Source organism: Ambystoma mexicanum, chromosome 4q (assembly GCF_040938575.1).
Source record: "Ambystoma mexicanum isolate Mex_15411 chromosome 4q, UKY_AmexF1_1, whole genome shotgun sequence".
Classification (NCBI taxonomy): domain Eukaryota; kingdom Metazoa; phylum Chordata; class Amphibia; order Caudata; family Ambystomatidae; genus Ambystoma; species Ambystoma mexicanum.
In genome coordinates, this window is record NC_090928.1 from 322,536,826 (window position 1) to 322,561,933 (window position 25,108).

Consider the following 25,108-nt stretch of genomic DNA (forward strand, 5'->3'; position numbering starts at 1 on the left):
AATGGCCCGAAGTGGTACTGGAGGAAGAACCAGATTTTACCATAGATACAATCTATGACATAGCAGAGTGGGGACATGAGATATCCAGAATACACGAGATGAGGATGTCCAAAGTAGGAAAGAAAGTAGTACAACTGATACAAGACTGGGAGGCGGAAGTGGGAGCCCCGATGGACGATGGGATGTGGGAACGAGCCCAAGGGAACCATAAGAAGGTGTTGAGGAATGCAAGACTAAAGCAGTTTCAACTGTACATTACGCATAGGGCGTATATGACACCCCAGAGGATAGCTAGGTTTAAAAATGTGGTACGGCAAGCATGCCCTAAATGTGATGAAGAGAATGCTGGTATGGTACATTTGTTTCGGTCATGCCCGGCCATCGAGCGCTTTTGGAGCGAAGTGGCACACAGACTAGCAGAGAGGTATTAAGATTGTGGTCGATACAGTGTGGGCCTGCTTGTTGGGGGGGTTCCCTAGACCACAAAAACTCAAGCACGTGAGCAAACTAAAGGACCTGGCATATGCGCTGGCAAAGAGGAGAATTGCTATGGGGTAGAAGACATGCCACAGACCACGGCTAGAGGTATGGTGGAAAGATTTGCAGAAATGGGCTGAGGCAGAAACCATAGTATGGCAAGAATCAAGCAGTACTAGGGGGGAGGAGGAGACAGAGACCCAGATGGCCTTGAGATTATTAATAGCAGAGTTATTTGGGTCAGTGCGAGACCCAACGGAACCCATGGCAAGGGACACCCTATCACAAGATGCAGGAACAGAACGTGAGAAGAAGTAGGCTCAAAAGGGGGGGGTGGGATAAGGGGAGCAGTGAACACAGTTAAGTGATGCATAATTGAAACGTTATTGTATGCACTGCAGTTTGGTTTGTATTGTTTGTGTGAATAAACTAATAAAAACATTTTTTTTAAAAAAAGTATGATCCCTGACCCAGGTTTCCCAAGTATAGCCCACTTGGCCATCTGGCCTGCCAAGTACAGCGATGAGGGAGAGGGTCACACTCTTGCCTTTTCAGATTGTGGGTCCCAGACCCGTATTTCTACATTCAACTTGTTTGACAGGCCTGGTCCACGATACTGCCAAGTACTGTCATGAAATTGATTTACAAAGTTCTCTTGACTTACTCTTAGTTTATTAGACATACCTTGTTCACTACACTGCCAAGTACTTTCACGAAGATGATGATTTGTAGGACTCCTTTTGTTGGTGTGGGTCCCAGACCAGTGTCTCTATTCTGTTCTAGTTTGTCAGACCTGGTCTACTCTCCTGCCAGGTACTTCTCTGAATAAGAGGATTTGTACTACTCTCTTGTGGGTGCGGGTCCCAGTCCAGTTTTTCTGTCTCAGGGTTCTCTTCTCCGCCAGGGCTTCCCTTCATGCCCCGGCTCTGTGAGTTCTTGTCTGCCCTCTTTTCTGAGTCTTCCTTGACTCTCTTGGGCCCCCACCAACCGTCCCGGCAATCCAAGGACCTTCTAGGTTCTAACCGGCATCTTGCGGTCATTCTCTGGCTTTCTCTTCTCCCGCTTCACTTTTCAGCGTGCTGCAGTGGCAAAGCAGCATGTGGTTCCACGCATGATGCTCGTCTGCACTCAACCGCGTGGTCCAGCTTCCTCGCACGACGGGACCTCTGCTTCGCCAGCTTTCTAGTTGGCCTGTCCACAGCAGACCGCATAGGAACGCCTCTACCTTCTTGTCAGCGTCCCGGCCACCAGCCTCTTCGGTCTTCCGCGATGAACGGCTCACAGCTCCTCCAGTGATGGCATGCCCCGGAAAACAATCCTTCTTTGGTTTTTATTTTGTAGTAAGGTCCATTCCCTTGCAAAAAACACTAAAGTGTGGCTTTTGGATCCAGAGAGCTTTCTCTTTGCTTCTGTGCCCCTTTGCCCAAGTATTTTGACAGTGATCTTTTATCTTCATGTGCTTTTTTTCGTCTCAGTGGATTCTATGTCACTGGCCCTAAACAAGTACATGGGGTGGTTGGGTATTACACTAGGGTGTACCACAGGTGTAGGGTTAAGAGGGGTGATTGGGAGGTGAACACACTGTTCTCCCTAGATGTCTGTCCTTGTCCCCAAAGGGGGAGTCTCTCGCCATGAGATCCTCCCACTGGGTAGCAGCCTCATGTTCCTGCCCTCATGGGAAGGGGTTCCCCTTGGGGAAAAGTGACTAAATCGAAGGATTCATCACACTCCTCACGGCTCACTGCACAAGACATTTGCTGCAAGTTCCTCACCCTCAGAGGTTGTTCTTTCGTTGCTTTTATAACTCCAGCTGTAATGAGATGTAATGTTCCATTGATGTTGTTTCACGTAAGGGGTATTGAACATACAAGGTCAGAACTATACCAGCCACTTCTAAAGGGTCACAATTACAATAATATTGCTCAATACCCATGTAGCCAACACACAAATGGGACCTTTCACAGGAGGAAGAATGAATAAAATCGCTTCCTGGTACTCCTTATTCACCAAAGGGTAGTCACCTCACCCACACTGGGATCCCGCTTGCCCTATTCCCTGGGGGGTGTAAAGCTTAGCGGGCTCACCTCCCTAGCCCCAAAAGGGAAGGCTGCAATTCGTCACATCGTGCTTAAATATATGGCTCAAAGGAAGCAATGTTCTAGGATCACCATGGAATTCAAATTTCACAGGTTTATATGTACACCACTGTATGCAGAAGCATTACAGAAAACCACTCAATCAACAATGCCTAAAAATATATGAAGTACAATCAGTAAAATTACAATCTGAACCATGTCGGGCAATACAACAAATTTGTATCCTTGGACCTCTCCGCCAAGTCCATAATTTTTGCGAGAGGCCCTGCCACATCCAACAGCTTATCCTGGCAGGAACTCCAGGCTCCGTCAACTCCCTTCCGGACATCCTTCGCCTTAGTGACGAAGGTGACCATCTTGGCATCCAACTCTGGAGTTTCCAAGATTTTGTTAGGAATCTCCGGTCTGGGACACTAAGCCCTCATTCTGAAGCACACCTCCATCTCTAAAGGCTTTCTAATCCGATGCGCTATATACTGGGCTACTCTATGGGACGGTGACCATTCAGTGGATTTAGGGTGTCTGATACCGTCCGGATCAAAAATATCCTCCATATCATCCTCTTGTGGACTCTCGGGTCTCTGGTCTTCTCTGCCCTCAATAATCACTTCCTCTTCGACCTTCTCTTCCTCTGCATTCGAGGAACTGTCGCCTTCCTCGGTGTCCCCTATATTTAACACCCCTGGGGAAGGGGGTATGAGGTTCGGCACAACCTCCTCCCTTAGAAAAGCCTCCTTCAACTTATCAAAGGGTCCGGCTACCTCTCGGGGCTTGATTTGATCCCCTGCCATGTGACCCGGGGGGTGGAGGGGTAGAAGAGTGGGGGCTCTTCCGGGTCTTATCCACCCCCTTCAGTGCTGTCAGCTTTTTCTTCTGCGGTCCCTGCGAGGTTCCTTCACCGGGACTGAGCTCCCTCTTCCTTCTTTCCGAGGCTTTAGAAACTATAAGGGATTCAAGCGCTGCCAAGCGCTCCTGAATGGGCTTAACCCCCTGGGACACAGCTGCTGCCAGAGAGTCACCTAGGACCCTCTTAAAGCCGAGTGAGAGATCCTGGTCTCCCTCCCACTCCTCTTCACTAAACTCAGGAGTGGTGCTCTCCTCCATCCTAGCCATGGCTAGTAAATGTCCCCAGTCAGCCTCTCGTATATAAAATTAAATAAACTTTTTTCTTTTTCTTGTTTATATGGTGTGCCAAAATGCAGCCACAGAGGTCCTGAAGGAAGGGCTCTGCGCTAAATTTCCCTTATACATGCGGTCGTGAGGGCCAGAGAAGCTGCTGAAGCTTTGCGTTCCATTGGATCACCGTAAAACCTGATCGCGCATGCGCAGAAATAGTTCCCGTCACGTGATCGGGAGTATCCACGGTTCCTTTACTCTACAGCGCAAACCCGATCCGCCCGCACCTCAGATCGGAATCTGCCTGTCCACGGAGAGCACCGGCAGCCTGGAAGCGAGCAAGATGACTTGCGGCTCCGGTGCTCTCCTGACTAACACTCCGCTGCCCCTACGCTGCACGCGCAGATCCGGATCAACACCAATATAAAAAATCATCTGCTGCCCAATCCTCACAAGTGAACTCTGTAAGTAAACACTAACATGGTCTGTACTTAAAAACTCCAACTATAACCCTTAGTGCATACGAAACAGCTCCCCCTGGCACAGGTATCATAAAAGGGTACTTATCTTCTGAGAAGCAGCAAAGAAAGAGGACGAAGTTCGTACAGGATGTGATGCAAGGACTGTTACTGGGACTGGATTGGTTTTATGTTAAAGGTCAAATTACAGGATCCTAGCGCCTTCTGGGGAGTTGTATTTCAGGATGACTGTAGTTTTGTGGTCTGTTTTAGATCTGTTTTTCAGTCTGAATTTTTCCTGTATGTGGAAATTGGGAAATAAAGTTTTGAATTGAGCTGCTGAGAAGTGGCATTAAAGCGTGTTAAGCATAATGCTCGCCTCGGGTCTTGTCACAGAATCAGTAAAATTATAATCTGGACCATGTCGGGCAATACAACACATTTTTAAATTGTTACAAATATTACAAAATGCATTAAAAATGGGATTTTCCACTTTAACCATTTAAAAAATAATGAGTAATAAAATGTTCTAGGTAGGCAAAAAGCGCTTGGATCCTTTAGCAAGTGCTTGCCAGGTAAAGTAAATTAAAGAGCATCTGGAGAGTTAATCATTAGCACTGAGCAAACTCTACAATGTTGACCGTCAGTGTCTGAAGCCAAACTTTCAAAGTACAGGAAGCAAACATATCCTGTGTCCAGCCAAACAGAAAAATGCACCACTTATTCATCTTTTTTTGGACAATGATTCCACCTGTTCTCTTTGCCTTTCCATGATGAGATGGCAGAATTCAAATCCACACAGTTAAGCCTCAATTTGGTATTTATAACATTATGTTTAGCATGGGGTGATCAGAGAAAAAATGCCTGAATGCTGTAATAAATGGAGGGATTTGGTCCCTTCTCGCTAAGGGAGAACAGCCCTGTGAGGCTGGGGAGGTGAGTCCGCTGTGCAAAACACTCCCTAGGGGTAGTGGCAAGTTGGACCTCATCGGGAGAGACTCCCCCTTTGGGGACAAGGACTCCTGATCCAGTGAGTGCCTCCAGCTGAACACATCATGGCATATATGGAATGTTTTAAAATATAAAAAAATCTGAACTGTTAAACTGCGAAGAAACCCCTAAAGGATATCATTAATCGGAAACCAGATGCTGGTGTCCCTTTAAATCTGCACGCCCTCTTTACTTGGATGACTACCTTAAACATCTTACATATATCCAGAGAAGGTGCGAGAAGCCAAAGAGACGAGGGAAGCCCAGGACAAGAGAGAGAGACATAGAAAGAGAGATAGAGAAGGAGAAAAAAAGAGTACACAACTCAGGGGAGGCCCCAAGTTGAATAGTAACTGGTGATGACGAGAACCAGGAAACCTGCAAGATACAAACTTGCTTGCAAGCGTTCCACGGGACACCAGAGTGGTGGCGAACCCGTTAAGCAGAAAACCAGCAGAGCAGATGCTCAACCCAAGTTGGGGGCAAGACCATGGTAAGAAAAATGGGTGATGACGTGTAACCCCCCCAGAACGTCGCTGATGCAATCAGCAACCAAAGGTCGCAAATGTGTCCCGAAGTGCAGCTGAGCACCGGGACATTATCAGAGGATACAAGAGAGTAAGGAGACAAAAACAGAGATAACACAATCAGCGTTCCAGAAGAAGAAACCGATTCCCTGAGAAGGAAGGCTTCTGAATGCGTTCTCCCTCGAGAAAGAAGGTAATGGGTAGAACGGGAAGACTCAAGGTAATCATTACAAGTCGCAGTTTACACGTCTCAGTAGAAATTTTAAAAACAAACTTAAAACCCATGTCAAATACCCATCAAGGTTGGAAATGAAGAGAAAAGGTTAATGTAAAGTAGGACCGTAAGAAAGAGAACCAATACATGAAAATAACCTAGGAGAGGGGATATCAAAGATGTATATCTGGATATAGATATATATATATATATATATATATATATATATATATATATACACACACACACACTGTTTATCAAGGAAACAGGTTGAGGAAAAACTGGTTAATGAGAAAGAACCAGTTTGTGAAACCACCCTTGGAAGATGAGAAAATAACTTGTTATCCGGAACATAAATACTGTACTAGTAAAGAGAAAGAAAGACATTGTCCAAAGCCTATACATGTAGCCCAGATACAGAATCAAGAGACTCCAAAGAGTTGGAACGGTCATCAAGTAAGAGTGAAACCTCCTGATGGTCATATTCCCTCAAAAAGGCCCAGCTGAATTTTCTACTGATAGGAAACAGCCAAAAGGTAATCCAAGTGAAGAAAGGAAAATCAAGTTGTCCCCTTGGGAATTGGAGATGAATACAAAAGGTCACACGAGACCATCTGTGAATTGGATACTGGATACTAAAGGCTGGTACTATAAGTACTTTAGGAAAAGGGAGTCATTCTCCTACTTATTTTATTTAGTGGTAGAGTCGGTAAGGGTAGTTTTGGACAGCAGACAGAGGCACGGGAACTGCTCTTCTGACACCCGTGAAGAGCTGCTCTCAAATCTTGACTCCAACTCTCCTACAGTCCTCATTATTCTTGACCTCTCTTCTGCTTTTGATACGGTTAACCACAACATCCTGATTTCCCATCTCCGTGATAGCCTGGGCATCACAGATTAGTCCCTGGCGTGGCTCGCCTCCTTTCTCTCCTACTGTCCTTACCAGGTGGAACTTGGGTCCTTTCTCTCCTTTATCATTCTCTCTACTTGGGGTATCCCTCAGGGATTTTGCCTATCCCCCTGGTTCTTCGATGTCTACATGGCCCCCTTGGCCCAGAGTATCTCTAGCTTTAACTCTAACTTTCAGTGCATCTCTTTCAGGCTACACTCGGCCTCCTCCTCTTCCTCCTCTTACTCCTCTTACTCCTCTTCCTCCTCCTCACTCATACCTGTCTGTCCACAATTCAGGCTTGTTGGGCTGCTAACGATCTCTGCATGAAAACCAGTAAGACAGATCGTCCTCATTGGGACCCCTGCTCCTGCTTTCCTGCTTTCCCACTTTCACTCTGGCAGTCCTCCCTTGGCCCTGCGCCCTCACCTATGGTGGCAAAAAATCTAGAGGTCATCTTACACTCTACTCTCTCCTTCTCTTATCACATCTCTAAAAAGTCCCTTCCTTTTCTTTTCCATCAGGCTGGGGTGGTGAAGTTAACATGACAGTCCCCTACGGTTGGTAAAATGAGGTAGGACCTTATATGGAAGGACAAGGATGTAAATCTGCAGCAATGCCTCTGGAACCCTCAACCCCACATGGCAGTGATAACACCAAATCCTTCTGGGGGTAAGGATTATTGTCCTATGATGGAACTTGCGTCTCCTTTCACCCTTAAGACCCCGAGGCCTAGAAGATCTGTCTATGTATTTTGACGAATACAAGGATGCTGTCCCTTATTCCCTGGAGGAGACCTTTCCCATGGGGCCAAGGCGGTGCATTCACAGTAGAATAATCTCCCTGAGGATGGTGCGCAGAGGGAGGATCACATGGGGAAGGAATACCCCTATGGGATTGGGGTCGATCATCATCAGGGAACAGGGTATCAACCCGCTTTACCTCACCCTACCCCTTGTCCAAGGCTAAGTCTGATTATCCCCTCCCTCGATACAGCTAACATTTATAACTGTAAAGTTAGTACAACTAACCTACATGATAATTTTTAAGACCTAGACAATATAGAGTATTGTGCATATAACCAAACTGACTTGCATAACGCAAAAAATATACATATAATCCAACTCGCATTCATAACAGCACTGAAAATGCATATAGCCAAACTAACATGCATAACACCATTGATAATAGGAAATATTGTGCAGGTAGTTTGACAGACGGTACTGTGATGAGGAAGATAGCTAGGAGTACAAAGATTACTCGCGATGATCTGAACGAGCGGTCTAGTGTTCAGATGCCCGCGATTGGCTTGAAGGAGGATATCAATCCAATGTGGGAGTTGCACAGCAGTTCAAGCTGAAGTTCCAGCTCAAGCTTCGGGAGAACCGTCCCCCAAAGAGGACAACCGGGAAGCCGAAACAGGCGAGAAATGATGTGCGGAACAGAGCACACGACCAGGAAGAAGCCTTAGTCTGTAACAAGGTTGCACACTCTGCTGGATGCCCGATCGTTGCCAGATATTCCCACAAGGAGACAGCTGCCGGGGACCGCAGAGACGGCCACGAAGGAGGCAAGCAGGTACGCAGGGCACCCGGGAGCTGTAGGAGGTCTGGGGAAGCACAGAGGTGAGCAAAGGACCTGGAGAAGGAGGGTCTGGGACCCTATGAACCCAATACAGTTGTATGTTTGGCAGGAGAGTACACCAAATTAATACAACATACCTGTGCAAGTCTGGGACCCGCACCTAAAACCAGGAAGTTTGGGATCCTAATAATTGATGAGGGTCTGGAGCCCTGAAACAAATAAGGGATAGTCACATACTCAGAAAGGTCTGGGACCCTGAAACAAGTAAGGAAGAGTTGAAGACTTGGAGGGAAGTGAACCAAGTAGTACAACATTGGGAGTCTGGAACTCGCACCCACATGTGAAACCAAGGTCTTAGGCCAGGAGGGTCTGTGACCCCGACAGATGACAAAAAAAGGACGACCGCGTGTTTCAAAAGGAAACCAAATACGCCACCTGACATATTTCGAGTTTGGGACTCGCTCTTATATAACATACTGTAAATAACATGACCAAGAATGATGGAAGCTACTGGAACACTAAGCCTGGTAACAGAACATGCCCACCTGAGAGGACATAGCAACTGTGCAGTTGAGAAACAGTTCCTCCTGAGTTGCATCATCCAAAGACGCCTAGGGGAAAGAACTATAACCCTTGCATGGGGAGCTTTGCTTGGGCAGCAAAACATACCACGTTAATAGGATCTAGAACTGTGAAAACAAACAACAGCTCCTTTCCAAACACCCAAAGACTCAAAATAAGAAAGAAGCTATGGGAAAGGATTACATTCCTAGGTTTGAGACTTTACCCTTTGAAAATTATTTTTGCAACACTTTACAGACCGCCGCAAAACTGGGGACTTTTCAGTTGAAAACACAAAGAGAACTTATGTCCTTTAATAGTAGATCAACCCTGCACATTTATATTAGATTCTTAGTGTTAGGAATAGAAGCAAGTTCAGGGGACACAACAGTGACAGACTCAGACTTCATGACAATCTCATTGGTTTCCTTTGAGTTAGGAAACCCCCCTCTTAACCTTAGCGATAAAAAGGCATATTCCAAACCATTTATTATCAATAAAAGTCTATATCCAAAATTCTATAAGCGTTGTGTCCGAGTCATACTTCTGCACCCATGCAATATACTATTTTCAGGTCCTTTCTTCAAAGTCTGTTATTCCTGGTGAGGTTAAGAAGCGTAAGCTAAACTGATTAGCTAATTTTAGCCCTTCGTTTAACAGTACTAGAAAGAAGAGCAGTGAAGGAATACAGACTACTACAATATTAAAGGTTGAAAGGACTGAGACAAAGAAGGGGACATTACAATCAAGTAAGAAGAGTACTCGAACAGCTGTTGTCAATGGCAATGGCATTACGCTGGGGCAGTCCACGATAATGAAGGACTTTGTTCTGTCCTGAATCCGGGAGGAGAATCTGGCGAGCGAAGATGCCGCCAAGAAGCCTGCAAGGGTGAAACTTGGCTTTCAGGAGAGAGCAGCGAGGCAGCTCTCCAGTGTAGCAGAGATGAACAGAGGGACGCCCGGACTGCGTCTTGCGAGTTGGGTGGAAGCCTGTGCACTTGAAGTAGGGAAATTGAGAGGTGGTGGCGTGACCCATCGTGGATGGACGTGTGGTCTGAAAATGATGCCAAGATCGGCTACTCTGGCCTACCATGGAGCCGCGTGGGTGAATGTATGCAGAGCACAAGAAACTGTGGCAATACCTCTAACGGGTTGGACCATCCGGTCTGGAATTTGCACCGAGAACGCCATTACTACTTGGCTGCAAAGACAAGCAAGCCTACGAAGGGAAGGAGAAGTAGAAGACAGAAGAACAAACCTGCGATCCCTGGCAAAACCGCTGAAGCATTCCCCCGAGAGAAGGTAACAGGAATAAGAGTAAGAGGGAGAGGCAGCCAGGAAAGTTTGATAGTATGAGTCGAGAAGCAGAAGAAGTAGAAGAGAAAGTAGTGAAGCACGTTGTGAGGCAATTCCCTGGCAAGTTCGACAAGAGTGCGGTACCGGAGAAACAAGAAGTACTCAGGGAACCTTTTCATTGTGCCAGGAGAGGGGGAAGTAAACCAAAGTAGAGAAAGTAGAGAGCGGAAGAAGCCCTTGGAGGGAACTACAAGATTTGTTAAAGAAGTTGAAGACAAGGTAACTTGGAAAAAATCGCCTATCCCCACCTGGAACGTTGTTTCTTTTGGGGTGAACTCGGGAAACTCTTCTTTGTTTGTGAACTTTGGAACATTTCCTGAGCTTGAGAACGCTGCACTGTGAGCGACTCGCACCCAGGAGAAGGGAGTAATTCTACTGGGTTTTAGAAATAACTATTTTTCTTAGATTAGGATTTGTGTTTAACTGGTAGGGATAAAATAGGAGTTTAGACTAGGACGGTGAACTTTAGATTTAGACTACACTGACTTCTTGACTGCCCGAGTTGTAGTTTGTTTGCGGTAGGGAAACCACCTCTAGTTAGGGATAGATAGACTTATTTTATAGCATAAACAAACCTAACAACCACAATTTCATCAGACTCCTCATTCCATGCCGCCACAACAGATTATATATATATATATATATATACATATATCTCCACACATTCTGAGAAAACTTTAGTTGAAGTTAAGATGCCCAAATTTATTGCAACAAAACCCCTGAAATAAAGCGCATTTGGAACGTCATGACCGGCTTAACTCAGCACGCTCCCGTTGATGTCCCCCATAATGCTTTGTCCCTCATAATGCCATTTTGTATGTCATTGTGAATCCCCTCTCTTATAATATTGTTAAGGATTTCAATCAGGCGACCCACACATTGGTCTCAGCCTAGGATGTAGCACTCAATTGATATGCCTTTCTCTTTATTTAAGCGAATAAAATTTGAGATGGTACACAACTCGTATCACACCCCCTTTTTCAAATACCCCGGGTCACAATGGACCATGAACCAGGCCGCTTGGTGAAAATACAATATTTATTTTTTAAAATTCAAAAGAAATCATACAATTTTTAATATGGGGCAGCAATCACCAATGGGGTGATATTTACAATGAAAATGGAAGCAATGCACTTGGTTAAACTTCTCCTAGAACATATACAAAGCACACTGAATAGGAGCACTTTTTGAATGAGGATAGATTGCACCCAAGTTAAGGTTTCCACCTGCAATATTCCCTCAACCCACAAATAATCGAATTCTGAGTGGATAGAAAGAAGCAGTAGCTATTCAGGGATAAGAGGCAGAAGACAGAATAAAAATCAAACCTTCCCTCACAGAATAAGGACTTTAAACCCTTAGCAAAGGCCTAAAATAACAATCGGAAATGGCAAATAAATAATGAATATGCGGTTAAAACCTTGAAGTAAATATAAATTTCTCCCTCAGGCAACAATGCATAGACACTTAATCACAATGCAAAGGAGCATACAATTCGTAAACGAGTGGAAAGTTAACAGCTGCAGCCAAATGACACGTTGAAAGATTTGCTATTTACCCAATTCCCGTTTAAAATGTCAAAAACTGTTTCTTTGAAAAACGGGTGAAATACTCTGATTTGGAGTGCGGCTTTCGGGCTGGGGAATAGATATATATCACAGGGACAATATAGATGTGAAAATAGGTTTCTACCTGGTTAATTGAGAGAGATCTGGAAGGTAGAGCGAGATTCGTTCTTAGGAAAATAGAGCAGTTAAGTGAGAAAATCGGTTTTGAAAGAAAGGAAAATGTTACTTAGACTAAATTATCTAGGCTATATTGTTAAAGAGGAACACAGTAAGGTCCAAGGTGGATTTGTGAGGTCAACCTCGTCACCACAGTGCTCAACCCAAACAATAAAATATATGGAAAGGAGTTTGATTACTACAAATATAACTAAGTACTTATCATTTACACCAGACAAAATTGAAAAGAGATGGTGCTAGCACTTAGAATTATCCTTGAAACCTGTGTTTAATGTTAACAGTTTCAACAAGTTACATGGGTATAAATATGACTACTCAGAGAGTGGGATAAGGACAAGGCATAAATTAGTTTTCAAGAATTGATTAGCAGAGTTTGCTAATTAAATTTTTCTTGATTAGCAAACAACCTATTTGATTAGCAATTGTGTACTGATGTTTTTAATGCCACCAAAAGATACTTGTACCCAAGAAATAAAATGAGCAACAATACAGCAGTTTTGTATACCACTGAAGTAAGACGTTAATGAGATAAGTCAGGCCTTGCAAAATCTTTCTGTAAAATGGTGCACGTCACTGCAAACCCACTTCAATTTGGCACACTGCTGCCACCCAGAGGTCAGCCATGCACAGCAAAACTTGTATTTGACATTTACTGCAAACAAAGTAAAGTTTAAATAAAAGTTTCCAGCCTCCCCTGCAAATGGTACTGGCCCTTCTTAAAATCTACTTGACTATGCGAGTGGGGTAAAATACTTTGCGAGCCCTGGATGAGTGTCTGTAAAAAGGTTAGCTGAATGAACGGGCACATAAATAGATGGTAAAAAGCCTCTTAAAACTGTTGCGCTAGCTCGCTCTACTGCAGGTGCAAATATAAAATACAACCATAATCATAGAGCAAAGTGAGCTCTGGAGGCCAACTACAGTGTCCAGTTTTGCAGTAGATCTGTAGATATACAGACTGGATGAAACTATTGATTGCTACGTTAAGTAAATATCATGTTGGCTTTGTGTATCCATTATGTAAAAGACTAGGAGTGGATGGCATAGCAGGCAGAGAACTGGGCAAACTAGGCAGAATATTGTAGTTTATTGGCCATCTCACTTTCAGGGTAGCGGGTATAAACCAACATGGTAAGATAGGATGTCAAGGAGTATGGGATCAGCTCATGGATTGAGCACAAGTTGCATGCTGTATGTTGTATGCCATCAAAGCATTTGGATGCGTGGTCATGTACATTTGCAAAGGTGCACACTCGACAATATAATGCATCTTCCCCAACAAAATAAAATCTAGTTGACACAGATTTAGATACACTTCACTGTAAAGCATGGTGACAATGTAGTGTTTTACAGCAGCAATACTTTATGAATTATGTAACCTATTACATTTTTAGAACAGGAATTGAAAGCCTTTAAAAAAAAAAAAAACACCACATACTGGTATTTGGCAGACAGGAGACAGTTAGCTTAATAACAGTATTAGTCCGATTATTCTGGTTTGCGATTATTTGAAAAATAAAATGTGCATAGCACTCCAACACAGGCCTTTTTGTAGATGAGTAAAGGGGATGATTACTGCTGCACTCTCTCTCCGTTAGCCCCTTTGAACTTGCATTGATCAGAGAAAAGGGGGCAGCGAGAGCTCTGAAGGCACGAGAGGAATGCAGGGTGAGCTGTGCTTTCATTGAACATGGTAACTTAAATAGCTAACTTTGCTACACAAGTGACAATTTAATGAGCAAACCTACAGAATTGCATAGCAAATTGCTCCGCAACACTGCTTATTTTATGCCTTGAAGGACAAAGGCAAGACAAGATAGGCTATGTGTTTCTATGGGGTGGGGATTAGACTCACAGTCCACTATTAGTTTTGGGATTTTTGGACAGTCAACAGGTTCTGGTCACCACACGGCGGCCCGCCTGGCAAAAGTCAACTGGGCAAGGTCTGGTCACCGGGTAGCGAACAGCTGGGCAATTCGGGTCACTGGATGGCACAGGTACCGCTGGATGCAGTCAGTGGGCAAGCAGTTAGTGGGCAGCAAGCCGTTCTTATTTCAGGATGCAAAAGGTACCACAGCTTTGCCCTTATTAATGGGAGATTAGTGGGTTGATTCTGGATCACTGGGCTTGCTGGGATAGGAATCAGCTATGCCTGGGTTTTGCATTGGGCTCAAGTAAGGTCAGCAATGCTTTGGCCTTGTAGTTGGAATCAGCAAGATGAATGGAGCAGATCAGGAAGGCGGCGCAGGAACTTCAGGAAGAGTGTATCTGTAGTTCTGTCAGCTACTCTTTATATAGAGCATGGCGACATCACAGAATTATTGGTGGGCAGAACTTAGCTAGGCCTACCTCCAAGAAGCGGATAGGACAATCAATGTTGGTTGCCCCCTCGGGGAGGTGTCCCAGTTTATAAGGTTGCATTTTATGAGGTAAAAAAGCATACCACAGTCCTTTTTGCCCAAAATCAGGTCATAACCTAATTTACACATTTATGGCATTTTAACAAATCACATGGGCAGATTACATATTGTATGTAGAGCATAGCAGTCCAATCCTCACGACTGTGGGACCTTGTTTCGCCCTTCTACCAGTTTTTCGCGCTTTTCAGGGAGAATTATATTACTTAAAATTCTATAACTTTACACATGGGTATAGATTATTATTAGACATATCAGTGTTAAAATTTGCATAGGTATCATGGATATTTTACTTAGAATACCCAATTCTCTGCCATTTCTATTCCCAAGGGGTCAGTGAATACTACAATGTCTTAAATTATACACCACAAAATCACATTTAAACTGACATTTTCACATTTTTGCAAAGTCCTGCAGCAGAGATAAAAGTCTTTAACATTTTTATTAATAAATAGTCTTTGGAAACAAATGTCTGTATTGTCCTCCAGGGGCATGCCTTTCTAAGACTGCCTCCCTCACCACAGGTTGTCACAGAGATTTCCTTTGAAGCTTCTGGTGGAAATCACGAGGAGGTGTGAATTTTCACTTCGCACTTTAGTGTCCTAGAATTCTATTATACGAGGCTGGAGCACAGACAACAGTCTGTCCAACCTAGCAATGATCACTTGTGTGTTCAAGGAGTTTACTGTGGGTGTCCTTATGTTGCTAGCATCCCCCCAGCAGACATGTTTGGCTGGTTCCCCCCCCCCCCCATGTAGCCACTGCAGAAACCTATTTTTGGGCTGACTCCCCCCCCCAGCAGCCATTGCAGTTTGATTCAATTGTATTTATTTTTGCTCTGAATTGGAAGAAAACCTGCTTAACAGATTAATTTCAAACATGTATTTTCACATCACAATCCCCTTCACATTGCTGGATAAGGGCAGGGCATTATCCAACATGCCCTTATAAAACAGATATTTTCCTTTATTTTGCAAAAGTACATTTAACATGTGGTGACTGAAAGTTGCATTTTTCTTGCAAATCCGGTTTTTCTATCTAGATTCCGACATTGTTTTGCAGCCATGGTTAGTTTCTTGTACACAACAGTCTGTACAACTTCTTGTAGAAAAATGAAAATCAGCCCAATGAACAGTATTGGCGCCCCAAATAGAAGACATTAGGAAGGTAGAGGTTAGTAAGAATAGAGATGCTGCAACGCGGGGGTGCCACAGAGGCTGACCTGGGATTGAAGCAAACTGAGAATGAGGACCCTCCTGTAGCACTTCTCTATATCATAAAGGAATAGCAAAAGGTTAATTGGTTTGGAATCATATGAAAATTTTATTCTTTGAAAAAGTAAACAAATTTAACCCATAAATCTGGTTGGTAAGCACAAAGAAACTGTGTGAAACACAAATTAAATTTTACTAAGTTGTATTCACTTAGTCTTGGTGAGCAATGGTTTCTTGGTGAGCAAAAATTGCTGGTTCGAAGGACACTTTTTCTCTGTTGTCCTGTGGTCTATTTTATTATGTTAGAAAAGAGTCCTTTTGAAAACAATGCAAAATCCTCATTTGAAAACAGTGCAGAATCATCTGTTAGGGAGCAATTGGCTGTGTGTTAGAAGAGAGTCCTTTTCAAAACAATGCAAAATCCTCGACACGTGTTTCTCCATAGCACGGTTGCGGTGCTTCTTCAGGAGGACATTTGTTGAGACAGATTTCGAAGTGTTTGGCAGAGAGTTGTATGCTCAAAGTTATTAAGTTTCCATTGCAAACTTGAATTTTTAGAATAGGTTTAGAGCACCTTGTTTATCTTAAAGTGTTCTAATGGTGCAGGAACACTTGTACATTGATTGTCATTCGAATCTTATTTCCAAGACGGTTGTCAAAAAAGGGTTACTGAGTCTATTCGCACTCGTTCATAGTAAAAGGATGTCCTTTTCAAGTTTGCAATGGAAACTTGATAACTGAGTTTATTTCCACGACTTGGCCGTGCCCACTGTACATTTTACAACACTAGCATTCCACTAGCCATGGCCTTTGGCCGTGCCCACTGTATATTTTACCAACAAAGTTAGGTATTCGCCAAACGGCTCCTTCATACCGGGGAACTAAAAAGGACAAATAATACAAAATGGGTTTGAAGTATCAATACAAATGCGTACAGCACATTTAAGGAATAAGATGTTACGATAAGTAGCTATGTGTTAAAAGTCTCAAATCACATAAGAGTCACTGGTGGATAAGAAAAGATAGTTTCTAATAATTTTGTCACTTAATCAGCAACCATAAATAAACAGAATTTCCATGTTACACAATTGAACAGTGAAATACATACATGACACCATCTTCACGACATCATGAACATGACTACAAATGAAAGTGCTCTGTGTGTTTAAGGGCAAACATTCTCAATATATACCTTGTGTTATTTCAATCAGCGACACGCACACCTTGGTCTCTGCGTAACATGTATCGCCTAACTGAAGTGCTTTTCTCCTTATTTATGTGGATTCCATTTTAGTATGATACACGACTCATATCACGCCCCCTTTTCAAATACCCCGTGTCACCATGGACCATGAACCAGGCTGGTTGGCCAAATGCAATATTTATTTATTTAAAATTCAAAAGAAATCACACACTTTTTAATATGGGGCAGTAATCACAAATGGGGTGATGGTTACAATGAGAATGTGAGCAATGCACTGGGTTTAACTCACTCAGGGACCATATGCACAGCCCAGCAGAATAGGAGCAATTTTTGATTTAGGACAGATAGCATCCAAGTTAGAATTTTCTCCTACAATGTTCCCTCAACCCACCAATAATCAATTATGAGTGGATACAAAGAGGCAGCAGGTACTCAGGAATAAGAAACTGAAAACGGAATCTAAATCGGACCTTCCCTCTCCAAATAAGAGAAAAAACAGATTTTAAACCCCTTGCAATGTGGTGAAATGACGCTCGGAAATTAATCAATCAATAATAAATGTGTGTTCAAAACCTTGAAGCAAATACGATTCCTTACTAAAGCAACAATACAACGATACTCACAATCACAGAGAATGTATTACCAAAAGCATACAGTTCAAAAATGAGTAAAAAGTTTAAAACAGATTGCAGTCAAATAACTCGTTTAAAATGTATACTTTTGCAATTCCCGCCTAAAATTACCCAAACGGTTTTTAATCAAGTTGCTGGGAGTTAGCAATCCATATGAGAACCCCCTAGCAAACTTAGAAAATCGAGCACCATAACCTGCTCCTCCCCATTGGCCCAAAACAGCCTCCTGGTCATCAACCAGTAGGTGAGTCTCTTGGAGTAATGCAATAGATATTTTCCTCTGTTGCAAGTAGGACTTGACCCTATTCCTGCAGATATAGGATCCTAGGCCCCTGACATTCCAGGTCAGTAGTCTAATTAGAGTCATAACCCTGCTATAACAGAGACTGCCACATCAATAACCGTGTGGCTGCCATTTTAACTACTGGACTTAGAGACTGCGAGGAACAATACTTGATCCTGAGACGTCATCTTGGACACAGGGAGATCTGTATAGTAAATTCTTACTTCCCGAACCATATGATACCTGTTCATGTCCAAGCACTGTGTAGCCGTATTGCCTTGAAGCTCGATGTTTTCTCTATATGGGATGGTGACTTTAATTGTGTATGAGACATAGGGCTAGATAGATCCATTCTTCCACGAGGCGGTTCTCCTCCCCACCCACCAATGCTCTGCATACTGTGCCAACTGATTTAGATCTAGGAGACGTTTGGAGAGGGCTGCATCCAGGCATCAGGGGATACCCGTTTTACTCCTCCCCCATAAATTGTACACTAGGATTGACTATGTATATGCTGGAACTGACCAACTGGCGTAATTTGCATGTGCGGAATATATGGGCCGGATGCTTTCACATCACTCTCCGCTGGTGGTCACTTGGGAGTACGGGTAACCCAGAACCTCTATACTGTTGTGGTGAATGCCTGCAGAAGCTCTGCAGGATCTCCTTTTCTGTGAGAAACTGCGTAAAACCCTGGTTGCTTTCTTTGAGGAAAACATTGGCACTGGCTGGGGTGTGGTGTGAGAAACGATGAAGGTGGTAATTAGGGGTGAAGTCATTGCTGGCACAGGGGGCATTCGCAGGAAACTGCGAGAACTAGGAGGCACTAGGAAATGAAATAGGCACCTTGGAATGCCTGTACCCTGGCCTACAGTTGCTCGAAAAAGATTTGGCTAGAGCCAAACCTCGTTGCCTACAGACATGGGCGAGGTTGTCGAGGTTTGACCATACTACTCATACGGCCCGGGCTCACGCTGTAGGGGATAAATCAGGGAGATTGTTGGCCTGGTTGTGTAGACGAGGATAACTCAGGACCCGGACTACTCTATTATATGATGATTGCAGAGATCCTTGGAGGGCCCAAAAGGCAATTAATGACACTGTTACTGCTTCTTACACCCAACTATATAGTCATGAAACCAGAGGACATAACCAAGGTACTCTCATTGATTAGACTGCTGAGGCTCACTGCTGATCAGAGGGACTTCCTGGATCAACCTATATCTGTGAAGGGACTTGGTGAGGCAATAGCCTCCCTTTCCATGGGCAAAACACCAGAGAGTGATGGCCTTGTGGCGGAATACTATAAAACATACTCTTCCACCTTGGCCCTGATGCTGTTGAAGGTCTTTGAGGAGACAATCGATAAGGGTGTTCTCTCGGCTAGTATGTGGGAAACGCTGATGATACCGATCCCCAAGCCAGGAAAGCCTACTGAAAAGGTGTGAATTTTACCGCCCCTAGGCTATGATGAATTATGATGTGAAAATACGTATGACCATACTGGCCGTACGCCTCCGCAGATTTATTCCATCCCTGATACATGCTGACCAGACCGGGTTTGTACCGGGTCGCAGTACCATCCTGAATCTCCGGAGACTGGAACATGTCATTGACCAAACCAACCCTCGCTCTGAACACTATGTGGTGGCATCATTGAATGCCATTAAGGCTTTTGTTTCAGTATATTGGGAGTGGATGAGTGCGGGACTACAGTGTTTCGGGTTAGGTGAAAACTTTATTCGTTGGGTGACTCTGTTATACACTTCCCCAATGGCCAGAGTCAAATCCGGTAGGCAGATCTCAGGGACGTGGCGCATACAAAGGGGCACACACCAGGGATGCCGCTCTCTCACATTCTCTACATTCTGGCATTGGAACCTCTGGCAGTATATTTGAGATAGGAGTATATTGAGGCTGGCATAAAAGTTGGGGGATCAATGCACCTCATCTCATATGCGGACAATGTATTACTCTACTTGTGTGAACCGCACCACAATTTGCCGATGATTCTTGAGGTAATGGACGATTTTACGAGACTGTCAGGGATTTCCTTCAGTAAGCAGAAAGCCTGCCTTTTCCGTATGGCAGGACTCAGCAGAAGGAATGAGGCACTATTACCTGACCTGGGATTGAAATGGGAGACACAGTCCTTTAAGTACTTGGGAATTCGAATTGCACACACGCCTAGGGATATGCACGTCTGGAATACATTCAGGGTGGTAAGTGGTGTTAAAAAATCTATGGCCTTCTGGTTGCAACTGCCGGTCTCTCTCATGGGTAGAGTTGTTATCATCAAGATGATCGTCCTCCACACGTTTTTATATAGCTTTACGAACGTCCACTTTCATATTGAAGCTGCGTTCTTTCGCGCACATTTTTGGGGTGGTCCGAAACTTTAGGCTAGCACTCAGCGTCCTATACTTACCCTGTAGGGATGGTGGGGTACAACTACCAAGGCTGGAATTTTATAATTTGGCTGCCCAACTAAGCTTTGTTGCGAAGTGGATGTCGGGCAAACTTGCATCAGAATATGAGCTACTCCAAGCATAGATAAGACCCGCCTGGCTCAGGGAGATTGTGGCTTCCTGCACATGACAATGGTCCTCAAAACCTACTTGTGAGATTGGGTAGGCAGCTTTGGTCTAGAGTGCTTAAGTTACTTCGATTGTGACACCCCTACTCGCCTAATGTCCCGATTGTGGCAGTCGCGCGTGTAACTGCAAATGAGTTACATGAGGCTAGGAGTTGGGAGGAACTGGGCATAGCCACCTGGGGCGATATCTACAATGATGGGGTGTTCACGGAATTAGATAGCCTGATGCAGTGGGAGGGACTCCGCAGGAGTAAATTCCTGAGGTACATGAACGTAGCAAGGGTGGCCAGAGGTAGAAGGACCGAATGGCCTGTTGAACCGCAGGAAGATAGGTTCCTGGCATTGATATACGCTTTGGAGGATGGCTGGAGACCGGTATCCAGGCTGCATAAATACTTCTTGGAAAGGTCTAGCATTAAAAGCACTAAACTGAAAGTATGCTGAGAGGCACATGTTGGCTCAGTAATTTCTGACAAGCATTGGGAGCTAGCACTGAGTTTTACTAAAAATGTGTCTCGCAATGCAGGATTTAGACTGATTCAGATCAATGTGCTTCATCGCACCCATTTGACCCCTAACAGAGTGCCCAGGTTTAATCCTAAAGTGCCATCTACCTGTCTTTGGTGTAATCAAGAGAACGCAGATCTTAAACATATGTTGTGGAATTGTTTGGTCCAGAATTAAACAAACTTGTGTGAATGCTGGAATCACTAGATATAACTGGGACCCTCTTGAATGTTTACTGGGCATATACCATAGACCGTGCAAGTATATTCACCAAAATTCGCGTAGCCATGTCATGGAAACTTAAGTGGCCTGAAAAATTAGACATTACGCAGGCAGTTTGGAATCTGGTGAGAGGCTGAAACGAAAGCGTAGCTTGGAGTGACACAGGTACATGCTGCAGACTTAACTACCGCCTTTGAGGAGTCAATGTTTTATCCATCAGAAGATAAACCTCCCAGAAAGTTCTTTTTGTTCCGTATCAGCTCTCATTGTTAAACACAACAAACTCCTTGGCCCCAAACTCGTTATAATTGTGACTGCTGTTGCCCACACATCAGACCCTCCAATTTATAAATTGTTGCTTTATTATGTGATTAGCAACAACTCGGTTTTCAGGTACACAAGCCCTTGTTTCTTCTCGTTTGTTGTTTTACTGTATTGTCGAATAATTGCAGCAGAGTTGTAGCATGACCACCAAATGTGATTTGAGCAATGACATTGTAATAACTTTATTATAATAATCAACACATTTTTGTAAAAATAGATAGAATTGAGAAGATTAACCATGCGTCACACTTAAATAGAATTATGGAGATCAGTAATTTGTCAGAACAGATAGGAATGTGTAGATTAGCCACTTAGAAGAATTTTGCCAGTAGCCAAAGCACTAACCACCCCACTTCTACTTCCTCAAAACACACCACCCAAACAATATACACGACCATTGGGCTAGCCAACGTATACCCTTAACACACACCCAACACAAGCAACACGCACTTGCAACAAAAACCTGGACACTGGACCTTACCCGTACGGACACAAGAAGTCAGTGTGCACAGCTTCCAGCAATCTACACTTAAAACACACATAGACACCCCCACACAACAAACAGCCACACAGAAAACATCCCAGGCACTTGACCTTACCCATACGGATACAAGAAGCCAGTGCAGGCACCCTACATCTGCAAGCCAACACACACAGACACCAGTTTCTCCTGGTTCTGGACCTATCCTATTATTCTTCCCTCACTTATCAACCCTGTCCTCTTGCTTGCAGAGCCACGTGAGCGCCTGGAGACTGCACTTGGGTGGTATCAGTGGGCGGTAGAAATCAACATAGCATGGAGCTTGATGCTCCTTCTGCTCTGTATTGCTCTCTTCTTGCTCCTTGTCCCAGTACTTGGGTAATTGTGGGAGACAAAGTCCAATGAAGTTGATCGATGCAAATTACTTGAACAATTACTTGCAATCCTTCCAGCTGATGAGCCAGTTCTACGTGGAGGATAATTAGAACTGGAAAAGAGTCTTTGAGCTGGGAAAAGCGTGTTTCATAAATTTACAAGGCCGGTTAGTTGAGGGTTGGCTTTTGCAAAGAGATCAACATTTTCCACTAATCTCCATGGGTGGAAGAGGGAATACACCACAATGGGCCATTAGATTGATACAAATGCGGGATTCATCCTGAAAGGAGAAAGGAGGACACTGCGTCCTCCCCATGTGATCCTCCATCATACAGCTGCTCCCAGGGTCAAGATCAGGTAGCGGCTGCTGTCCCCTGACCACATGGGAGGAGGTCACCGCCGGGAAAACAGTGATTAGTCCATTGGATTCATCACATCTCTCAAGTCAATATCAACTTTTGAACCACCAAACATATAGCTATGCAATGGAAGATGTGGGCTCACATTTAGGCTTAAACTAGGTTTTTATATTTTATCCTGTTAAATACTTGTGAATTTGATATGCTGTTTAAGAAAGGAGGGGAGGTAGAAAAACAATTTTTTGAGCACTTTGGTAGAGATGGTTGTATGTAAAAGTGAGACGTCAAACTTACCCTTTTGATTCGACTTATTGAACACGATTAATTTGCTATTCTTGTTATAATAGGATAAAGTCCTGCCTGCACGTAGTGTGGTTGTAAAAAATTACAATAAAAATGTGTCTTGAACCCAGGGTGTGAAGAGGAGAGGGACCCACATTTGCGAGTACACACGACTTCAGCCGTTTCAAAGCCAACGTTGAGAACTGAAAACCAACAAAAAATCTTGGAGTGCATAATCCAGCTTCCCAAGGGCAACAATTAAATGGGGAGCTCAACACCCAAACTGTTGATGAACTGACTTACTTCAGAGTTTAAACTGCTGGACGATTATGCATTCTTATGCAAAAAGGACAAACAGTTGCCCTTCGCACTAAACTTTACACACATTAAGAATTTAACTGGACACATGGGGTTTGTTTCATGCCCGTCTACTTTTCTCCATGCACCTGTCCAAATGGAACAAGAGAGATTTAAAAAGTAATTGTACTTATTTTCTGAAATTTGGAGAGCAACACAATAGCCTCAAACTAACAGATGTCGAACAGTGTACTATTACAATAGCCCCAGCGCTGATGGAAGTAAGTACATGAAGATAAATAAAAAGGCATTATTTTCATCCTTAATTTGTAGCGTCTTACTACCGTTCAGTGAAAAACTCAAAACGTTTTCACTAAAAATAATGTTAAGAGATATACTTTCGCAACTTACATTACAGTAAAATCTGCCAGACAAGAAAAACATTTAAAATGAATATCCTGAAGTATTAAACCATGCATTTTTTCCTACCTCGTCTGCCGCTCTAATTATTGCATCAGCAATCTTGGGATCTAGACCGTAATCCTGGTTCACTTCAGCCGCTGCTCGCTTCAAGATGCCAAAAGCTTTTATAACTGGAATCTGAAAAAAAAGAATAGTTTGCATTCAGATGCATGGTTTCTATTTTACACACTGTCTCTGTGAGGGCTTGAGTATAGCCCTAATCACACGGCATCTCTATGGGCACCTTATCCTTGTAGTCACACACCAACTCTGTGGGGCTTTGGTGTTATCATAATTACTTGCCATATCTGCGGGGACCATATTTTCGATTTGTATTATATTTAGATTTCTATAGCGGCTAATGCCCAATCGCTTAACAGCACCATAATTACACACTGTCTCTGTGGTGGCTCGAGTATAGTCCTAGTCGCACACCATCTCCATGGGGATCTTACCATCATTGTAATCACAAACCATCTCTATGGGGACCTTATCATCATTGTAATCACACACCATCTCTGTGGGGACTTTTGTGTTATCATAATCACTTGCCATATCTGTGGGGACCATATTTTGTATTTTTCGTATTATATTTAGATTTATACAGTGGCTAATGCCCAACCGCTTAACAGCATCATAATTACACACCGTCTCTGTGGGGACTGGAGTGCAGTCCTAATCACACACCATCTCTGTGGGGACCTCAACATCATTGCAAGTACACACTGTCTCTGTGGTGACCGTTTCATGATTATAGCACACAATCTCTTGGAAAATGTAACTTTTCCATAATCAAACATGACCCTTATAGGTTGTACACATTCCAAAAGATCCATTATTATGGGGGGGGGGGAGGGAGGGGGGGAGAGAGAGAGAGAGAGAGAGAGAGATAGCGAGAGATAGGGAGAGAGAATATATATATATATATACAAAGTGCGCTGGTAGACCACCCCCTACGCCAGCATCGACAAGCAGTGGTGGAACATCCAGGGAGAGCCATCAAGTTCTGATGGTGACGTTTTCTGTTTCTTTATTTCTCAGCCAGCAAAGGGTACAGGCTATCTAGACAGAAGGGATAAAAGGAGCTTTCTATGCTCCTCTATGGCAGCACTAGACTCGTGTGGCAAGCGTCAACCCTGTAGCTATGCTGGATAATTCTTTACATGTTGCATGCTTGTTGATGTAAACCCATCTTATTTGAGCACAAACCGTGCACAGAGTTGCAAAATCACCTTTCACATTCTATTGGGATGGAGGCCGATTCACAATACAGAATTCAAACCAGATCACATTTCTTAAGGCTCTCTTTCAGCTCATCTACACACAATGGATTTTTCAAGGGCAAAACAGTACTTTGATAAAAACATGCTCCTTCATGACACCATAGAGCTCCATTCACTTCATGGCACCATAGAGCTCCATTCACAAGTGGACTCCATG

The 25,108-nt window shown here is 43.7% G+C and overlaps 1 protein-coding gene across 1 annotated transcript in view; it reads right to left on the bottom strand.

Annotated features, from left to right (window-relative positions):
* Positions 1–25,108, bottom strand: part of FH (fumarate hydratase) — a 642,870-nt gene that overhangs the window by 556,612 nt on the left and 61,150 nt on the right. Inside the window, exon 3 of the mRNA XM_069607901.1 lies at positions 23,696–23,806. Coding sequence (XP_069464002.1) covers positions 23,696–23,806 — 111 coding nt within the window. The remainder of the gene's footprint in view (positions 1–23,695; positions 23,807–25,108) is intronic.